Genomic DNA, 21,168 nt, shown 5'->3' with positions numbered 1-21,168 from the left:
GTTTCTCTGCATTGCAAAGATGAATTCTGTTGATACTGATTTCATTTGGTTTGATTGTAACAACCCCTTAGTGTCTTATTCTAATTTAATTTATTGATTAAATGTAAGAATTTGACACAAAAGTTGATGGATACATGCAAAAACACAGAAAATCTATATTTTCTGTCAGCATCAAACACCGCTCAGTGTGGTCTGGTCAAGAATGATGTCGTGTATATTAGAGGCAGGAGGCACACGGGTTGTAATCTTCCTGAGGATGTCAACAAGATTCCCATGACTTCGAAAACAACATTACAGATCCAGCACCACTGACTCAGGAAAGGAAAATTACAAATGAGATCTCTAATAATGTTTCCACTAGCCATTTTCCATTGTTAAATGTTAAAATACTTTCTCATTTTCCCAAATAAATGAAAGTAAACCATTTACAGGTGTAACTCGAAAAATTTTAATATCGTGCAAAAGTTCATTTATTTCAGTAATTCAACTTAAAAGGTGAAACTAATATATTATATAAACTCATTACATGCAAAGTGAGATATTTCAAGCCTTTTTTTGTTATAATTTTGATGATTATGGCTTACAGCTTATTCAAAATTAGAATATTGTGAAAAGGTTTTCATAAGCTGTAAGCCATAATCATCAAAATTATAACAAATAAAGGCTTGAAATATCTCACTTTGCATGTAATGAGTTTATATAATATATTAGTTTCACCTTTTAAGTTGAATTATTGAAATAAATAAACTTTGGCACGATATTCGAGTTTCCCCTGTTTTTTTACAGAGCTTTTCGCAGTTTTGTTCTCGATGCTAAGGCTTCTTTTGTAACTACTGTATGTGAGAGTGAAACTTTGATTCCTTTGAGCAGCTGCTGGTTCCTCTTGTGTGAACCTTTGCAGGAAGGTCATAAGCGCCTCATTTGACCTTTAACCCCGCTAAACGGCCAACCACAGAGCAGCTAATCGCACAGAAACAGAGACACTAAAACACAGACAGACAGGCCTGTTTGACGGGTCAATGGAGACACATAAACTCTACAGAAAGCGCAGTCCAACAGTTTTTTCCACGTGAGGGATGGACGCAGAAGATGGACCTGCTATAAACATCCATCTCAGGTGCTCGGCATTAAATAAGGTTTAAACAAGATGCATATAGTTTGGCAATCTGATCAGAAAAATTAGTTATCATCACATCAAATGTGTGTCATGCTGTTCTCATCTGTACTCTTGTGAGATGTGTGTGTAGTCTATAAGTGCTGCTGATTACAGAATTATAATTAGGTTTACAAATTCAAGTTCAAGAACATGAATACACACACACACACACACACACACACACACACACACACATTAGTGAGCGGCCTTGCTTTTTTGGAAAGAAATTATTCACTTTTATTCTGCAAGAATGTATTAAATTGATTACAAATGAAATAACATTTATAAATGTTGCACAAAATTTATCAGAGAATCTTGAAAAAAAAATGCATTAGTGTTTTCTCAAAAATATTAAGCAGCACAACTTCAATATTGATAATAGGAAGAAATATTTCTTGAGCATGTGACACTGAAGACTGGAGTAATGATGCTGAAAGTTCAGGAATAAATTACATTTTAAAATATATTCAAATATATTCAAATTATTCTTTTAATTGTAATATCTCACAATGTTTACTGTATTTTCGATCAAATAAATGCAGGTTTGGTGAGCAGAAGAAACTTCTTTTGTAGTGTATTCAAATCAGATTATAAATATTTTACTTCTCTATCACAAATCATTCACGTTAAAAACATTAGCTGGAAGCTTTCCTACACTAAACTAAACTGGTGACATCTTTATCAAAAAGATATGAGCATTATGATCTCTCTCATTCATTTCTATGCGATTGTTCTGTCTCCTCCTCATGTCTCTGTTACAACAGTTTGATGTTAGCATGCTGAAAATCATAACACATAATTATGATGCACAAAGCCACAAACACACACATTTTGGGTAAAATAACCTATTTGGTTTTAGGATTTTTCACAGAGCAATGCATTCTGGGATCACATCACTCATGATAAATATATGCGATGCTGCATTAGTTTTGTCCTAAATGTCAGAAGGCAGCATAACGTTGCCGCCTACCTTTGGGAACAGCCTTTATTCCAATCGAACGCACCAATGATGCCTTAAAATACTCCCTAAGTAGTCAGATCACCAGGTTTTGGAAGAGAGCAACTATCTGAGGCAGATTGCCTGGCGTTATAGTGGTTGTTTTGGTGGTTACCCAGCAGTCCCTGGCAAACGGCCCAGTGCACCCTGGGAAATGCGGTCTTAACAGATTAGCTAATATCCTGCTGCAGCCCACAGTACGCAAGCTTCCTAAAAACACTTCACTGGCACTCTTTCTCTGTGCCTACAAGTAGAAATCTTTAGCAAGCTTCTCACGAAGAGTATGTGAGCGTCTCCCACTACGACCTGAACACGCGCTCTGACCCCTCGGACTCCGTGACGACCCTTGGCTTTACGACAAGTTTCAAGGGCTGAGAGCTTTATGATCGTGACCCAGGCGTGGACGACCTCTGACCCCAACCTCACCGTGACCCTAAAGTCTCTCAGGCTCATTTCTATACGAACGTCGCTCCTGTTGGTAAAGCATTTAGACACTTTATCAAACACATTGGCCATATTTTGTAATGTTTTGAAAAGAAATATATACAGTTTATATCTATTTATCTTTCTATATCTATATTTCATTTTTATGATTTAATTATTAGCTTTTCATCACGAACCCCCTGCATTTACTGCAGTTTGAGGAACCCTGCTTCGCATAATGGTGTAAGAAGTGAGTGAAATTCCTTTCAGTTCAAAGTGACCGTCAATGCCATTCAAAAAAAGCAAGAAAACGCATCAGTCTGTGACTCAAACATACGGAAGAGTAAAAAAAGCATCCATAGACAGATCTATATTTCACTCTAATAGCTAATCTTTTACTCTATGTTCACAAAAGCATACTACAGTACCATTTCTTAAGTATGCAGTGTGCTTTTTTTGTTGTTGCACGTGTCATGGATGTTTCCCTAAACCGAACTACGTATCTGGGTCTCGTCTCCAATCGACGCCCCCTAACCGCATAGTCTATACTCCAGCAAGTCTACAATCGACTACAACTGAGTTCCCTATTTCTAACTTATTTCCTAACTATACTTGCTTGCTAACTAACTTACTTGCTTCCCTAAACTGACCTGCTGCGCAGCAGAAATGAACAGACAGACCTCAACAAATGTCCCTCGAATGCTTTATTCAACGGCCCGGAGAGTTCTCGAGCAATACTCAGAGAACACCCAAGAAGAAGAAGAAGAAGGCCGGAGGATCTCAGACAAATTCCATTGAGAAGTACAACAGTTTTTATAGTATAGAGGTATGGCATAAATGTCATAATGCATTATATAATTTCCTCACTATTTGATTGGTTCTTCATATGCAAACCCTTCTGTTACTAGGTAAAGCAAACTTTGTTTTAACGATTACTTCATTGCCACAAGTTTTCAAACCTAGACATCTGTCTAGTTTCATTTCCCATATTTGTTATTTACACACACACACACACACACACACACACACACACACACACACACACACACACACACACACACACACACACACACACACACACACACACACACACGCGAGTTTTCATAAAAAGGCACACACACATTCAGCCTATGTACAAAATGTCTTAGTACATGGTGTTTCAAAGTGTTAGTATGTTAAATAAGGTTAGTTTAAAAGATAGTTTACTATCTTATCTATTAAAATCCACCACACATGGAATACACACAGAACCTACTACACTCGCCAAAGTATGGATACTACACTATATCCCACAATGCAAAGTATTTGACTTGGTATTCCTTTTCTTGACTGAACTGAAACTTAACTGTGATTTTTAACATGAATTTTGACTTATTTGATCGCACTATCAAAACAAGAGTTTTTAAAACAAAATTACATAAAAAATGCAAAATAATGTAGTACCGTGCACAAAAACATGAGGTCATTATTTAGCATACAACAGCTTCAAATGTTGATCACTGATTTGCTGTATATAGTGCACAGTATGCACTGCAGGAAGCAGTAAGCTGGCATGTCTTTATAAAACTAAAGAGCTACAGTACTTATTTGGTTTAAAGCGACACACATGCGCACACACACACACACACACACACACACATGCAAACAGCCATGTCAGCATTTTCTACCTTCATCCTCTGCTAAACACACACCCACCACATCAGTAAATGTGTCTTTTCCACACAGTGCACACGTACCCACACACGCTGCTGTGTCTGATCGTCAGTCCCTCTCAGGTAGCTGTGTGTGTGTGTGTGTGTGTGTGTGTGTGTGTTCATGTGTGAAGTGTGTACGCAGGCAAAAAGACACTTTTAAAACAGAAAAGGGGGGGAGACACACACAATGTCTTTGTTTGAGAATCGTGGGTCACGTGACTCCATGCTGATTGGTCACAGAGGGTTTGCAAATACTGGCAAGGAGGGCGTCCGTCACAAAACCTGAACGAAAGAGAGCGGAGCGCAGACCAGACAAAAAGAGAGAAAAGAGAGAGTGTTTTTGTGCGGGTTTAGATCTGATAATGTGCGATTCCTTTGCTGCAAGTTTCGACTGTCGTTGGTACTGAGAAACACGGGAAGGTTCAATTAAGCCAAGATTTATGACCCTTGTTAATGAAAGAGACACACACACACACACACACACACACACACACACACACACACACACACACACACACACACACACACACACAGGAAACTCTTTTAAAAAAAAACAAATGAAAAACACTATTGCTAGTAATTACATTATTCTTTTAAGTGTCTACATAAACCAAACCGCTTCACACACACCATGTGCGCTTCTCTGAAACACACACATGTTTGTAATCAGGTCTTGTTGAAGCTGTGCCAGAGTTTGATGAGATCCAGAGGCTGCAGTGGGCGGAGTCTCCCCGACCCGAGAGAAACGGCCCTCGCTGGGTGAGCCGAGGACACGGATAAACACACACTTTAATACTTCATGACACAAAACACTCATTCGGACAATCTTTCTTATCTAGTTCCTAGGGTTGTTTTGAGCATTATAACCAACATTACCCGTTACCAGGTCCGTATAACATGTTAAAGCAGAGCTAAGAGCACTACGCTCTAATTTGTAGCGGAAAACTTGATTAAATTAGCCGAAATATTTCACACAAGGGTGTTCATTTATGATTCAAAGTAAATCGGAGGAGCTTTCTGTGAAGTGAAATCCTGAATACAAAGCAGAATTATTGTCATATATATGGGTTAGACTAGTTTCAGTCTCACGGCGTACTAAAGGGCCACCCAGAGTCCATTTGATGCATATCGAACACAAAGATCTGATTGGCTGGCTTTTATGCAAGGAGTCAAGGTGCACCGGTTTTCATCGGTCTGACAGGAGACAAAGCCGTGTTTACAAAGTTAAGATAAAACGAGCGCTTTCGAGGAAGAACTAGTTTCTGGATTTGCCAAAGTTTATTTCTCTGAGGCACTTAAAGTTCTAGCAAATAAACTACTAGAACTAGAATGAAACAGACTACCGAAAAAAATGCAGTAAAATAAATGGTAAAAATGTGATTACAAACTAGAATATCTGTTTTCTATTTGAATATATTGAAATGTAATGTATTGCTGTGATCAAAGCTGAATTTTCAGCATCATTACTCCAGTCTTCAGTGTCACATGATCCTTCAGAAATCATTCTAATATGATGATTTATAAAAACATGTTGTATTATCATCATCAATGTTGAAAACAGTCGTGCTGCTTAAAGGGGTGGTAAAATGCAATTTTCACAAGATGTAAAATAAATCTCTGATGTCCCCAGAGTGTGTGTGTGAAGTTTTTAGCACAAAACTTTTTTCACTTTTTGAGGGTTTGCAAAAACGCACCGTTTTGTGCCTGGCCCTTTAAATGCAAATGAGTTGCTGCAGGGGGCGGGGTTTCAAGAGCTCGTGTGTGTCAGCAGCTGCGATTACCTCACGCACACACACTAAAATGACAGAAACTGTTCTGCCTTTAATGTTAAAACGGAGTCAGACAAAGATGGAGAGACTCAAGAAGAAGTGACAACATGTAGAAGCAACAGGACGTCTCTGAATGGTTAGTTGATGAATTTATGTTGCTGATGTGGAGTTAACTATCTTCAATTAGCATATTCTGTCATGGTAATCTATAAATCGCTCGTATAGGAACTGTTGTGAGATGCACACAGAGTGAGTTTCTATCGCATGTGAAAAGATGGATGCTAAAGTTTGAGCTGACTCACAAATGTGCTCGACTACAACAACTCTTCCTCTTCTCAACATGGACTGCGTGTTCCCGGGGGGCGGGGCTTATATAAATTCAAGGATTGCTGATGTCACTAACCCCGGAGGAATGTCGTGTAGTCCCTACCAGACGTTTGTTGTAGTCCTTTTCTTTAAAAGCAAATATCTTCCTTTGCTTTGAACTTTGAGCGTTGTAACTTTGCAGATGTTGTTTCTGCTCAAACAGCAACATTACACACCAACTAAAGTTAGAAAAGTGAAATCATACTTTACCACCCCTTTAATATTTTTGTGGAAACGGTGATAATACATTTTTCAGGATTTTTAGAAAGTTCAAAAGAACAGCATTTATTTGAAATAAAAATCTTTTGTTACATGGTACTGTCACTTTTGATCAATGTAATGCATCCTTGCTGAATTAAAAAAAGAATAATTAAATCTTACTGACCCCAAACTTTTGAACGGTAGTGTAAAGCTACAAAGCGCACTGTGATTGGTCAAGACTACACCAAGACTGGAAACAAAGCTGAAAACATGACCGATTTGGTTTGTTAGTAAGATAACTGATAAGTATGTTTGAATAAATATATAAACCATTCCCTGTCAGAGTGCAAAAAACGATATAAAACATACTACTTACATGTCTGAGACTTATTTGAATGGGAAGTAAATGGTAAACAAATAAAACGGCACAGGAATAAAATGTAGTTCATTAACACAGACACTTCAGAGCCGGTTTGAGTTGCTCGACACACTCACACCTCTACAGGAAACAGGGCCTCACAATGTGGCCGAGCACTCTACTACTACACACACACACACACACACACACACACACACACACACACACACACACACACACACACACACACACACACACACACACACACACACACACACACACACAGTGTTTTAGCAAACCCAACCCAACAGACTTTTCCACTGATGTTCACTTTCCACTCACTTCACTGGACAAAACACACACACACACACACACACACACACACACACACACACACACACACACACACACACACACACACACACACACACACACACACACACTATGTTTTCAACTCAAGAGTTTCGGATCTGTATTTACTAAATTGTTTTCCATTCCTCATAAACACACTCATCTGTATCATTGGGCGTAAGGATGTGAGTTTTCCATACATCTTTAACTCAACTCATCTCAACCTTCCACAGCAGCGATTCAAAACTTTCCCTCTTTGTCTCTGAAGGAATGTTCCGTGTTCAATACAAGTTAAAATAGTTCACCCTAAAATAGGTCATCATTTATTCACCCCTAGTGTTGTTTTGATGTCGTATGGCCTTCTTTCTTTCATGGACCACAAAAGAATCAGAATTAGCAATATGAAAAACAACCATGTACCAGCTTCCGCTCTGAGGTGAGTATATCTGATGTGTTCGTCCTAACAAGACGACGTTTTCACGTTCACATCAGTCAACTGATCAGACAAACGTTCCGGTCCGGTGATATTTCACTCAGTGGAGATAGTACACAAATGTTTTTTTGGGGATTTCTAGGTTGTATTTCATGTCTTGTTTTTGTTAAAGGGATATCTCAGTTCAAAATGAAAATCCTGTCATAATTTACTCACCCTCAAGTTGTTTTAAACATGCATGAGTTTCTTTGTTCTGCTGAACACAAAGGAAGATATTTTGAAGAATGTCAGTAACCAAAGAGTTAACTGGTCCCATTGACTTCCATAGTATTTTTTCTTTCCTACTATGGAAGTCAATGGGACCAGTTAACTGTTTGGTTACCGACATTCTTCAAAATATCTTCCTTTGTGTTCAGCAGAAGAAAGAAATTCATACAGGTTTGAAACAACTTGAGGGTGAATAAATGATGACAGGATTTTAATTTTGAAGTGAACTATCCCTTTAAATTTAGATTTGTCACATTTTGTGCTGGTTCTGGACGAGACGGAGTGAACTGCGGCGCTAATAGAGTCTCACGAACGAGCATGTCGGCCAAGGTCAAGAATTTTGTTAAAAAATACATTACATTTCTATTTGTTTTTCACCAAACCCTATCGTATACCCCCAGAACACTTGGAATAAACGGCACGTGTCGCATAGGACCATTCTGTGATACTTTTGTGTTTTTCAAAAAAAAAAACGTGATGGACATTATATGGACGAGAGCGCGCGGGACATTTTTCATGTCTTTCGTGGTCCATAAAAGCATGACTGAAGGGAAATGATGACTTAGTTTTAATTTTAGGGTGAACTATTCCTTTAAACTCGAAAGCGTTTGTGGAATAATGTCTATTTTTGACTTGTTGCTTGTGCCCAAAACCGTGGACAAAAAAAACGTACATTACACACTACATTGGAGTCACAATATACAGCTTATGAAAACTTTTTCACAATATTCTAATTTTGAATTTGGGGTTTTCATAAACTGTAAGCCATAATCATCAAAATTATAACAAATAAAGGCTTGAAATATCTCACTTTGCATGTAATGAGTCTATATAAAATATTAGTTTCACCTTTTAAGTTCAATTTCTGAAATAAATGAACTTTTGCACGTTATTAAAATTTTTCGAGTTTCACCTGTAATGTAAGTAGTAACAGTTATTTTCTTCCGTATTGCGATGAAGAAAAAAAATGCAGTGGATGGTAAGGAGAGAGCGGGTTTATGCAGGTTTAGTCCTGCATACGTCACAGGAGAGAAGTCTGTCATTTAACTGGAAGATCGAGTTATGGTATTTTGATTAAAAATTACAAGGTAAAAACAACAAAAACAACAACAACAAAAAATAAGTATGCACAGATGAAACGCCCACAATAAGATCTAAAACATGCATTTAGAAAATAGGAATTAGGACATTACTCATCATAAGTTACTCACTACTCATCCATTACTCACTACCACGATAAAATCATTTACTAACCTGGAGCAACCCAAACTCATCCATTACTTGAGTAAGGTACAGTTTAAAGCAATATACGAGTCAATCTTATTTATCAGTAAATGACTTTTACAACATGAATGATGTTGATAGACGAAAAAATTGAATATTGTGTATTTATTTCAACTTAAAGGGTTAAACTAATATTTTATATACCGGTAGACTCATTACATGCAAAGTGAGATATTTCAAGCCTTTATTTGTTATAATTTTGATGATTATGGCAGTTTATGAAAAACCCAAATTCAAAATTAGAATATTGTGAAAAGATTTTCATAGCTTTAAGCCATAATCATCAAAATTATTACAAAAAAAAGTCTTGAAATCTCTCACTTTGCAATAATGAGTCTATATAATATATTAGTTTCACCTTTTAAGTTGAATTACTGAAATAAATGAACTTTTGCATGATATTCTAATTTTCCGAGTCTCACCTGTAACTGTACTGTATTGACACTTCTTTAAATCACTCTGATTGGTTGCGTCCGAAATTGCACACTCTCTGGAGTAAGCACTTATTTTGACTGAGTAATAACTAAAACAGCATGTTCTGTATAGTATGAATGTAATCCGAACGTACATGTATCGCCATGTTTTCCTTATCATGTGACCTTCCAGCGTCACTTCACTGCCATTCACAAATCCTCTCCTGTGGCCTCATGGGATATTAAAGTGCCCATCATATCAACACATCATAATCTCACCGGAAGTAGTAGGTCATCTGGGTACTTTCTGGCTACTCTTTTATGAGTATTGTGAATTCGGACACACTTCTTTTGTCACATACTGTTTACCGCCTACTCTGTAGTAGGGAAGTTTGCTATTTCGGATGCAGCCATCGTCTCTCTCACCTTCTCTTTCCTCAAGAAAGCGAGCAACTCCTCTTTCTCCCTGCGGCTGATGTGAAAGGGATCTCCGGCCTGGAAGGTCTCTCTCTGTACGGGTCGCCTCCTCAGACTGATGTCCCCGCCCCGCCGGCCCCTCAGACGGCCCCCTTCGCTCTACAAGTCAAGTCACCTTTATTTATATAGCGCTTTACACAACACAGATTGTGAATACAGCTTCACGGTAATAAACAGGGAAATAACAGAATCAGCGATGCAAACTTCATCAAATTCTGCTGTAAAGCATCTCAGAAAACGACAATAGTGTCGCAGTTCAGTTCAATAACCATAGTTCATCAAAATTATATAAAAAAGTTCAATGCAAATTTCATCAATTATGAAACTAATTCGATTCAGCTGTAAAGCAGTGTCATCATGCAGCTCAAATCAGTTAAAGTTTTGTTCTCATCCGATAGTGTCAGTGCAGCAAAATCAATAATATTACTGAATATTAACCCAAGACAAACACAACTCTCTTAAACCTACTTTTCTGGGAATACACACATACATTGTGAATTTTTGTGAATGATAGACTCAAATAGCTCCGGCTTCATGAGCGTTACGTGTTTTTGTTGGCGTCCTGTAGGTTTTAGGGCACTGACATGCTAATAAAACTCATTTGATGCATATGAAAGTGACTTTCGCAAAGCCTTGATTTGCATTGTGTAGGCGTCTTTATTTCCTCTGTGTACATTTGTGAATTGCTGTATGTACACAGGCCTAATAAAACACCCGTAATGTATGTTCCACAGCCTGTAAACACATTTCAGTGGCGTGTTACCACTTTACAGCCGTTATTCGGGCCAAGTTACGGCTCTACACATTAATGTCTCTCACATAAACAGCCTCGGCCCATTCTCACGCTCTTGGAGATGATGTCGTCTTATTCCTGTGATCTATGTCGAGCAAGAGCAGATTAATCAATCAATCAATCAATCAATCAATCTGTGATGTATTAACTAGACCTGTCTGAACCACCCGACTGGGTCCAGATAACCAGTTAGTTTAAGTTTTAACCAGTTTTCCAAGCAACTCTTATGGATTCTATGTAGTCCTGGGGCTGCACACTTAATCGAAATAAAAATGAAATCGCAGTGATTATCAAATGAATTAAAGGTATAGCGGAGGATTTTCTTTTTCCGGGTGGGTAGCCTATACTATTGGTCCACCTAAGTGTCAATCATTCTGGTGATGTGTTTACGTAAGGCCGTTCACACGCTGGCGTGCGCTAAAAGCACAGGCTGCTTCCCACTGATGCCGCAGTCGCGAGGATTCTACTAGACAGGTAAAGTTTGTCATGCTATTTGGAGAAATCCATTTAAAATCACTGCTAGTAGGCGTTGCCTCTCGGGAGCAAATAGAGTGTTGCGCATGTGCATTTAAAAAAAAAATTGGAGAGGGCGGGTCTTTTCTAAAATTAGGAAAGATCCTCCGCTATACCTTTAAATATATACTGTATATGCGCTGCGTGTTTTAAAGTGAAGCGAAGCACTGTGGTCTTTTACACACAAGAAGCTCGTGCTCATCTGGTTTTTCTCAGTGTCTCAGTTGGCAGAATTTGCCAACCATCTTACCAAACTTGTAACGAGAAAAGCGCATTAAAATCATCATCAACAAAAGAGTAGCTTTAGGGTTTCCTGTGATTTCCCGCCAAAATAAAAGCTTGATGGTTTGAATGAAGCAAAAATAAATATTTTGTAATTTTACAGTTCTACTGTAAAATAAAATAATAAATGTTTTGCCTAAATACTTAAATATTTTTATTTAACAATGAAATATAACAGTATAATAATAACTATTATTATTATTAAATAGTCATATTGATATATAAATCACAAATCTTAAGCCAAATTATGCAACCCTGTAGACAAACTATGGAAGCTTGTGTCCGCCACAGAACAAAACATTTTTAAAAAATAATTGTGACTTTTTTTCTCACAATTGCGAGATATAAAGTCAGAATTGCGAGATATAAAGTAACGTTTTTTTCTCGTAATTGCGACTTTATATCTCGCAATTCTGACTTTTTAACACATAATTGCGAGTTTGTATCTCGCAATTCTGACATCTTTTCTCAGAATTGTGAGATATAAACTCGCAATTGCGAGTTATAAAGTCCAATTCTAAGAAAAAAAAGACTGACTTTAATTTTTTACCTCAGAATAGTTTATATCTCACAATTCTGACTTTATAACACATAATTGCGACTTTATATCATGCAAATCTGACTTTTTATCTCACAATTCTGACTTTTTTTTCTCACAATTCTGACTTTATATCACGCAATTCTGACTTAATAATTCAATTGCGACTTTATATCACGCAAATTATGACTTTATAACCTGCAATTGCGACAAAGGAATTATATCACTTAATTCTGAGATAAAAAGTCAGAATTGTGAGATAAAAAGTCGCAATTACCTTTTTTATTTTTCACTCTGTGGCGGAAACAAGCTAGAGCAAACCTGGAGCAATTCAAAAAATTTATAAAAAATGCATTTTAAACCAAAATCAATTTTTATAAGACAAATTGCAAATTAGATTTTTTCCCCCATATTGTGCAACCCTAGTCATATGTAACATTAGTCATTAAATGAGAAAATGTGATTCTCAAATTGTATTATGTTCCTTATTTGACTAAGTTTTATTGTATATTGACTCTCCTCACCTCTGCTCGGCTGGTGTCGCTGCTGGTGTCGTCCTCCCCCACGTCTGAAAGACAAACGCTCAGGTCATTTAAAGGAAAACAAGACTAAAAGAAAATAATAGACCAGACACATGTGCTTGGCTGACACACTGATGCGGTCCTGCATTAATGTGGCTCAAGGGAAGGGATATAGCAACCATCAGAATCAGTTACGTCACAATATCGCTTTTATCGCATCATAAAGTGTACTTTCTGACACATTTCGGAAGGAAAGGACATTTGAAATCAATCATACTGACTGAACAAGAGACGAGTGACTCACGTCGCTCCGGGTGCTCAAGTTTCCGTCGCCCTCGTTTCTTCCGTGGAGTGGAAGGGGCGGAGTCTGCTCCGGGGGGCGTGTCTGTGCTGTTCCTGTGGGTGGAGTCGGGGGAGGAGTCGTCCCGCTCCAGGTTTTTCACAAAAACCCGACTGTCTGCTTCACCGTTACACCCCGCCTGCTTTATACAGGCCACGCCCTCTAGTACACGCCCGCAACTATCCACCTATCAGGAGAGAGCAATGAGGGAGCGAATGACTCAAATCACTCAAATGTCAGTACTGGATGAGATGCATGTGTCATAATTAATCATGTGGGTGCACATGCAAACGGGACTGTCCCTGATTTGTATAATCAGGTCATATCTAGTAAGATAAATATCACTTAGCTAAACCATCTGTCCTATAAATCGAGGTGCTTCACAGAACAATTGTAATTCACAATGGTAATATATTTATTGAAAACAACAGTTTTAATGTCTTATCATTAGCATTAAAACTAACATTTATTTTTTTGCAGAACTATTGCAATTTACAACTAATACATTTCTGTTTTCATTTCTTATAATTAACATTAAAACTAATTATTTACTTATTTCTTTTTATTATTAAGATCTCAGGGAGGCTTCAAGTAAATATTTTAAGTCTAAGGGGTTCGGATGAAAAAAAAAGTGTCTCGGAAACCCTTCTATAAATGCACTTACTGAAAATGTACTTTTTCTGCCATTTTTACATGTGTTATAGCTTCTATACATCTTTAGATTAGTCTTGAAACATGGCATTTTGAGTACTGTTGGCTTGTTGTGTGTCACACATAAATTGCTTGTGATATTCCTCCTTTCTTGCTTTAGATAATGTAAATCTATAGACAGACGGCATAAAACACACTGAGGCGCAGTGACACAGCAGAGAGCACATTTAGTGCTAATGGTGTCATGGATCAGCTTAAGATCACAGCTTACAGTGTATTGCATATTCAATATGTATTGCAAATGCTTTATAAGCCTTTACCTCTTTATAAAAACATGAAAGTGCCCCTATTATGCTTTTTTGAATATATTACCTTTCATGCAGTGTGTAATATAGCTGTTTGTGAATGTAAAAGGTCAGGAAAAAGTTTTAAAGATCAAAGTTATGCTGAAACGAGTCGCCAGTAATTCCGGTCTTACTTCCTGTTACATGCCAACGTAACAATGTAAGAAATTTGCATAATGCCCGCATATGGTCTTCATTGGCTGCCTGAGAACATGTCTACTTTGACCCTCAAACACTGTAATTGTAGCGGAGACTGGAAGAGTTTGCTTCGTGTGTCGACATGTTTTCTGCACTGCACTTCAAAAGGATGAAGACTCGCTCTGGAAATGATATGGAAAAACCGACAGCATTATTCGTATCACTAGCAGCGTTTCCATTACAGATTTGCGCAAAACTTTTGCGATTTTTTCTAAATATCGATAAAAAAACTATTGAGAAATGACGGTGTTTCCATTGACTGATGTTATGCAACTAAAACATAATTTTGTCTTCTCGCGATAACTCATTAAAAAAATTATGGCAATGGACGTTGGGAGGTTTATATATCACAGCCACTGCACTGGCCATTATTATTATTAACGGAAGGAGACGTATGTGGGTTATCCAAGCATTAATGGTAAGGAAACTGTGAGCGGCACATATGAGGAGTTTCTGGGTGTTTCTCCCTCATTTCTGCTTCAAGCTCTTGATTGTGGCATTTCTTTGAGGTTTAGAATCCAGTATTCCTGTAATTTTTTTTTTCTTTTATGAATTTAATAAACAACTCTGTCTCGTATTCTGTCCGAACACACCGCGCATTCTAAGTCAGGTGACTGTAAATGCGCAAAAACTGTTTCCATTGCCGTTTTGCGAAATATTTCTTTTTCGAATTGCCTGAAAAACCACCTCATGCGAGCGTAAAAACTTTTTTGCGATAAATGGGAGTTTTTGCGAAATTGCTTCCATTGAGCGTATTTTCAATTAGCAATTTCAATTTGCGCAATTTGAACGGTATTGGAAACGCGGCTATTGTGTGTCAAGTCCTGAGGAAGATACAGAGCTGTTAACAATATCCACTGGAGGCAAGCTGGTTGAGAACCCAAATGCAACTTTAATTACAAAACAAGATAAACACAAAACAAAGGCAAGACGAGGCATGGAAGAACTCGGAACTCAGAATTCAAAACAATAACCTGGACAAACAATCAATATTAGACCAAAGCCCCGTTCACACGTACATGGTTGTTTTGTAAAACTGAGATATTTCCCTTCGTTTACACGCAAACGGAGAATTCTCCTCTGAAAACGATTCTTTCTAAAACCTCCGGCCAGAGTGGAGATTTTGGAAAACTTTGTTAGCACGTTTGCATGTAAACTGAGAAAAAATGAGTTTAAAGCAGCCGACGTCACAGTATGTGACTATTTCCGGGATTCTGATTGGCTAACGTGGGCTTGAGCTTCTCGTTACACTGCCACCTACAGGTTTGGCATGCTCTTGGCGGCATATACACGGGTTCGTGTAAACGGATACTTTTCGGAAAACTGACAGGTGTGCACAATGTTATTTTTGAAAACGGAGAGGCATGAAATGTCCGTTTATGAAAATAGCCGTCCACGTGTAAACGTAGCCCAAGACACAGGGCAAACATGAGGGCTTAAATACACAGACTAATTACAAGACAAGGAACACCTGTGAACAATGATCAGACGATTAACAAATGACAAAAGACGCATGACAAACAGGGAATCACATGACAAGACAGAAACATGACAATGACAAGAACAAGAAACAAAACCCAAAAACCCAAACCGTGACAAGTATGTTGAAATGAGTATTCAAAATATACTCTGAAGGTAAACTCTTTCCGGTTAGATCTGAGGACACTCAAACGGCTAATATTGCCCATAACCCATTCCATGCTGGATGAGGATTCAATTAGAACTACAAACACACAAAAGTATTAAAAAACTACAAACATGGCGGATGTACATGTCCGACGGTTAAGTAGACCGGTTTAGATAAAGAGGGTTGAGTGATTCATAATCAGCATCTAACCTGACGAAAACACATTTATTGAGTGTTATCCACATTATATTTAATCTGCAACAGCATTGTGAACTTTTGTAATGATAGGTTTGGTCATTAACTTTTAAATGCATCTTTATGCAAACTGCAAACACATGAGGAGAGTCTCTGCATGAAAGTCCCACGACTGGCAGAACAAAATTATGCCACTACATTTCTCTCAGAAACGCTGGGAAACTAAATTAAATTGAACGTGAAGGATTTTAACTGGGACAAGATGATTGACAGGGGAATTTAAGCAGTGACAGGACGCACGTAACTAAGCGACAGAGCTGTCCGTTAAAGACGCAATTATGACGAGGTTGTACGTCCCAAAGCTTGACCACTCCTCTGCTAAACACGACTTTTTCTTCACAAAAACAGTACATCATTTTAGGGCGTAGTATAAGTAGGCAAATGAATCGCAGCATAAATATTTGAACAAACCGTTTTCAGACTCTTTGAGAAATGAGGAGAGGTGCAATGTATTTTATGAGAAACTTAAAGTGTTTTTTTGACCTAGGATGCATGTAAAACTATTCCAGGAGCATATGAAGTGGTTTAATCACGCAAATCCAAGTTCAGTACGGGTGCTGGATCGAATATAATACAAGTAACAAAGTACAAATCCGCACAAAGCTCAATTTACATAAATGTATTAGTGTAACGTTTCGGGCCTTTCACGGCCCTCCCTCTATTCCAGGAGACCTCCAAAACTAAACCAGGAACCTTTAAAATAGCATAATACGTGCACTTTAAATGTCTAAGTGAAACAGGACTTTCATTGAAACAACGCATTATTTTATCATTATAACAACAAATTGATGTTGTTAATTTATCTATCATTTCTGTAATCTCCACCACATTAATGTTAACTGACATTAAATCGACAGCGTTAACAATTAGCAAAATTTTCAAAAAGCTGCATCACCTAAACCCTAACCTGACTAATGTTTTCAGGCATGGCTAGGTGACATCAGCTTAAGATCGTTTCAGAGTTGGAGTAAATTAACATATTTTGATAAATGACTATTTTGATTTCTTCTAAATAATATGCATTAAGAAAATATTTGATTTCACATTGACATATCACCCATCAATGTTAAAGGCAAGCAGGAAATCAATCAAATGTCCGGCGGCTGCTGGGACGTCCTACGGCGTGACGCTGTCTGCTAACTTTATGATGAACAATAAAAGTCTCTTTGGTTCAGTACGACGAGGGCTGGTGTGAGTTTTACTGCGGCCTGTGAGTTAATAGATGCCGAACACACTCGAGTACACATCGGAATCAGTGCAGTCACACACACATTAGTGGTTTAATTAGAGTGATTGGCGGCACTCTTTGACAGCTGCTGATGTCTTTAATCAACAGGTGAGAAACTCTATAAACCTCAAAGGGCCTGCAGGTGTTTCAAACACTAGCACACACACACTTTCTTCACTCGTTCTCTTTAAATTAAGAAGTATACTCTGAAGTATGTGCATGCATATGCGTCTAGCCACACAAACTCAATCTCATGCATCCAAAATGTGTCGAAACACAAACTGCATTCATTCACACGCATTGATTTCGCGTGAGTATTTGTGTGAAGGTTCCACAACAGAAACTACATGGATGTTGCGAGATCAAGGAGATGAAACGGATCAAATGGTTCAGCGGAGCGACTGTACATGAAAGCGGATGGTGAGGCCTGAGGCGAAGGAGTGTGTTCAACATTCATCTACAGAACAAACACCCCAGTTCCCACAGGACTTCTGTTCGTTTAGATGAAGACACGACTGTGAGGATTTTATGAGACGTCTGTAGTAAATCCTGTAGCCTTTTTTCCTCGCACTTTCACAACTTGTTACTAACGACAATGCACAACCAAGTCCATAGATATGATAAATGTGTGTTAACATGGAATAGAATAGTACATGCATAATGTAAAAGATGAAAACCACTAACACGTAAATGTCACCGGTGAGAATTTCAATATTTAGTGGCCAAAACATCCGAAAAAAAAAAAAACTTTTTGTCTAGATTCCGGCTCTGCTCAGTCTGGACTGGACTTTTAAACACTATTAAAAGGAGCTGACATACCGGACACTTGATGATGCTTGTATTTGACTATCCTCTCCAACAAAAAAAAAAAAAAAGGGATGCACAGATATTAAAATTCTGGCCAATATTGTTAAGCTGATAATTACTTTCATGTTATGGCCAATTATCAATAAATAGCCAGGGAATTTTTTTTGAAAACACAACAAATCTGTTATGCCGATATATGAAAGAAAAATGGAAGATTCAATATTCAATATAGTCAAAACTATTTGGAAAGCATGGCTTAATTTTTTTAACTAGATTTGTGGTGTATTTTACTTATGGCTCGTTTCCACTGAGCGGTACGGTACGGTACGCAATTATTTGCGTTTCCACTGTCAAAAGTTGTGAATGGTACCAATATACTGAACCGTACCGTACCACTTTTTGGGTACCCTTACCTAGCACAGTGGTACGGTACTAAAGGGCATATCTGTTAACCCTCCCGGTTTTCTCCGGTATTTTAACTTGCTATCCCGCTATCATCCCGTTGAAATATTTTCCTGTATTTTTAATCTTTCTCTAAAAAAAAATTCCCACTGGGCGCACACCAGTTCAGCTGAAATCCCGCCCTGCAGCTCATTTCATTGGTTAAGGTTACAATGACGGGTAGGTTTAGGGATCAGTGTTTGGTGTAGGCACTCAGTACTGTGATTCACATGACCAATCACTTGGACGTGGTTGTGTATAAGAGGTAAAAACGATATAAATACTGTTCGTTTTCTCACACAAACCGCTCGTTTCGTGTCTTAGGCCTTCAATGTGTACTTACGATGGGGAATTGTTTCATTTGGACTTCTCTGTGCATCTCTTTGAGGCAGTGACCATAGACCTGCATTATATGACTGACAGACAAGAACGGTTTGACCTAAAAATATCAACAAAGGCACCTACATCTTGGATGCCCTTGAGGTAATCTAAAACATACCAACATTTAATTTCAAAGTGAACTATCCCTTTAATGTTAAAACGGAGTCAGACAAAGATGGAGAGACTCAAGAAGAAGTGACAACATGTAGAAGCAACAGGACGTCTCTGAATGGTTAGTTGATGAATTTATGTTGCTGATGTGGAGTTAACTATCTTCAATTAGCATATTCTGTCATGGTCATCTATAAATCGCTCGTATAGGAACTGTTGTGAGATGCACACAGAGTGACTTTCTATTGCATGTGAAAAGATGGATGCTAAAGTTTGAGCTGACTCACAAATGTACTCGACTACAACAACTCTTCCTCTTCTCAACATGGACTGCGTGTTCAGGGGGCGGGGCTTATGTACATTTTAGGCTTGCTGATGTCACTAACCCCGGAGGAATGTCGTGTAGTTCCTACCAGCCGTTTGTTGTAGTCCTTTTCTTTAAAAGCAAATATCTCCCTTTGCTTTGAACTTTGAGCGTTGTAACTTTGCAGATGTTGTTTATGCTCAAACAGCAACATTACACACCAACTAAAGTTAGAAAAGTGAAATCATACTCAAACACCCCTTTAAATGTTTAGATGTACTTTTAACAGGCAAATTCTCAAAACACATTCACCTACGCTACGCAATCTTGATCATATTCTGAATCAAGAAATCATTATAATGCAGTCAAAAATAATTTACAGGGAACATAATTACCTTCCAAGTCTTTCGTTCATTTGTCACGTGACAGACACAATGAATACGTTCATGAACGACTCATCACTATAATACAGAGATTGTGTATTTATTTATGTTAATATCTGCACAATGTATGATTTAGCGTAGTGTATTTATTTAGCCTGCCTCTGCCTCCTGTACCGTACCGTACCGTACCGCTCAGTGGAAACGAGCCGGATTTTTGATTTTTAACTCGGGCTGTTTGATTACAATGATGCTTCTGCCTGAAAAACTCAGCCCTTTAAAAGCTCCATTTCAGAGCAAATACATAAATAATGAGGAAAATAATGAAAGAAATATCAACACTTGTTTTATTTTAGCTGGTTCTGTTCTGGTTTAATTCCATTAAATTCCAAAAATAACAGCATTTTTTTTTTTACATCCTGCTACACTCGAACATTACGGAAATAAAAAAATGGCTGCGAGCAGCATTTAACATTAAGCATGCGCCTTTAGCTCAAGACTCTTAAAGGGACAGTTCACCAAAAAAAAAAAGAAAAAAAAAGTTTCAAACTTGCATGTCTTTCTTTCCTCCAAGAAACACTAAAGAAAATATTTTGAAGACATTTTTTGTCAATAAAATAAATGTTGTGTTGGACCCCATTGACTTTTCCAACACAACATGATGGTCACTGAATGATGACAGACACGAATATAAATGAATTAGATCTGATTATGATCATCATAATGTTCATCTAAAACAATTAGCGAGACATCGATACAAACTTACCATACTCAGAGATCTACAGGCTAGAGCACCTCGTGTTTCTCTCACTTTCTCTCTCTTCAGACTTCCACCACATCTAGTGCAGCAACAGTTTCCTGTTCATGTCTACGAGAGCGTGTAAACCTGACCTGTCTCTATATGCTCTCAGTGCAGAGTGGGTTTCAGGTTCAGCCACAGGGTGGATGAACGATATGGACAGATATGGATGAGTAAAATGGGTTCAACTGCGGAAATTAGCATCATCATCTGAATGAATTGAGATCAAATGTAGTCATTCTTACAGTCAAACACATGATGTGTGTTCTCTGGTCGCCTCTCAACTACAGTAGCCTTTCCATTAAAGGAATAGTTGAGCCGAGAACTGGAAATTATGTCACCGTCGTATCATCGCAAACCTATATGACTTGCTTTTTTCCGTGATAAGACAAAAGGAGTGCATTTTAAATGAAAGTGAATGGGGACAGATTTTAATACAATGGCAAGTCATAGTGACAGCAACTTC

General features: G+C 37.9%; 1 protein-coding gene across 3 annotated transcripts in view; it reads right to left on the bottom strand.

Annotated features, from left to right (window-relative positions):
• Positions 1–21,168, bottom strand: part of dnmt3aa (DNA (cytosine-5-)-methyltransferase 3 alpha a) — a 48,393-nt gene that overhangs the window by 15,631 nt on the left and 11,594 nt on the right. The window contains exons 1-4 of one of the 3 annotated variants that reach the window (XM_079584635.1): positions 20,670–20,775; positions 13,141–13,363; positions 12,840–12,883; positions 10,139–10,288 (exon numbers count right to left, since the gene is read on the bottom strand). In XM_079584635.1, coding sequence (XP_079440761.1) covers positions 10,139–10,288; positions 12,840–12,883; positions 13,141–13,363; positions 20,670–20,672 — 420 coding nt within the window. In that variant the 5' untranslated portion in view covers positions 20,673–20,775. Of the gene's footprint in view, positions 1–10,138; positions 10,289–12,839; positions 12,884–13,140; positions 13,364–20,669; positions 20,776–21,168 lie in introns of those variants that run through there. The other 2 variants (XM_079584634.1, XM_079584636.1) reach the window with 2 other exon arrangements.

Source organism: Phoxinus phoxinus (genome assembly GCF_949152265.1).
Source record: "Phoxinus phoxinus genome assembly, chromosome: 16".
Lineage (NCBI taxonomy): Eukaryota > Metazoa > Chordata > Actinopteri > Cypriniformes > Leuciscidae > Phoxinus > Phoxinus phoxinus.
This window is presented reverse-complemented; position numbering and strand designations above follow the sequence as displayed.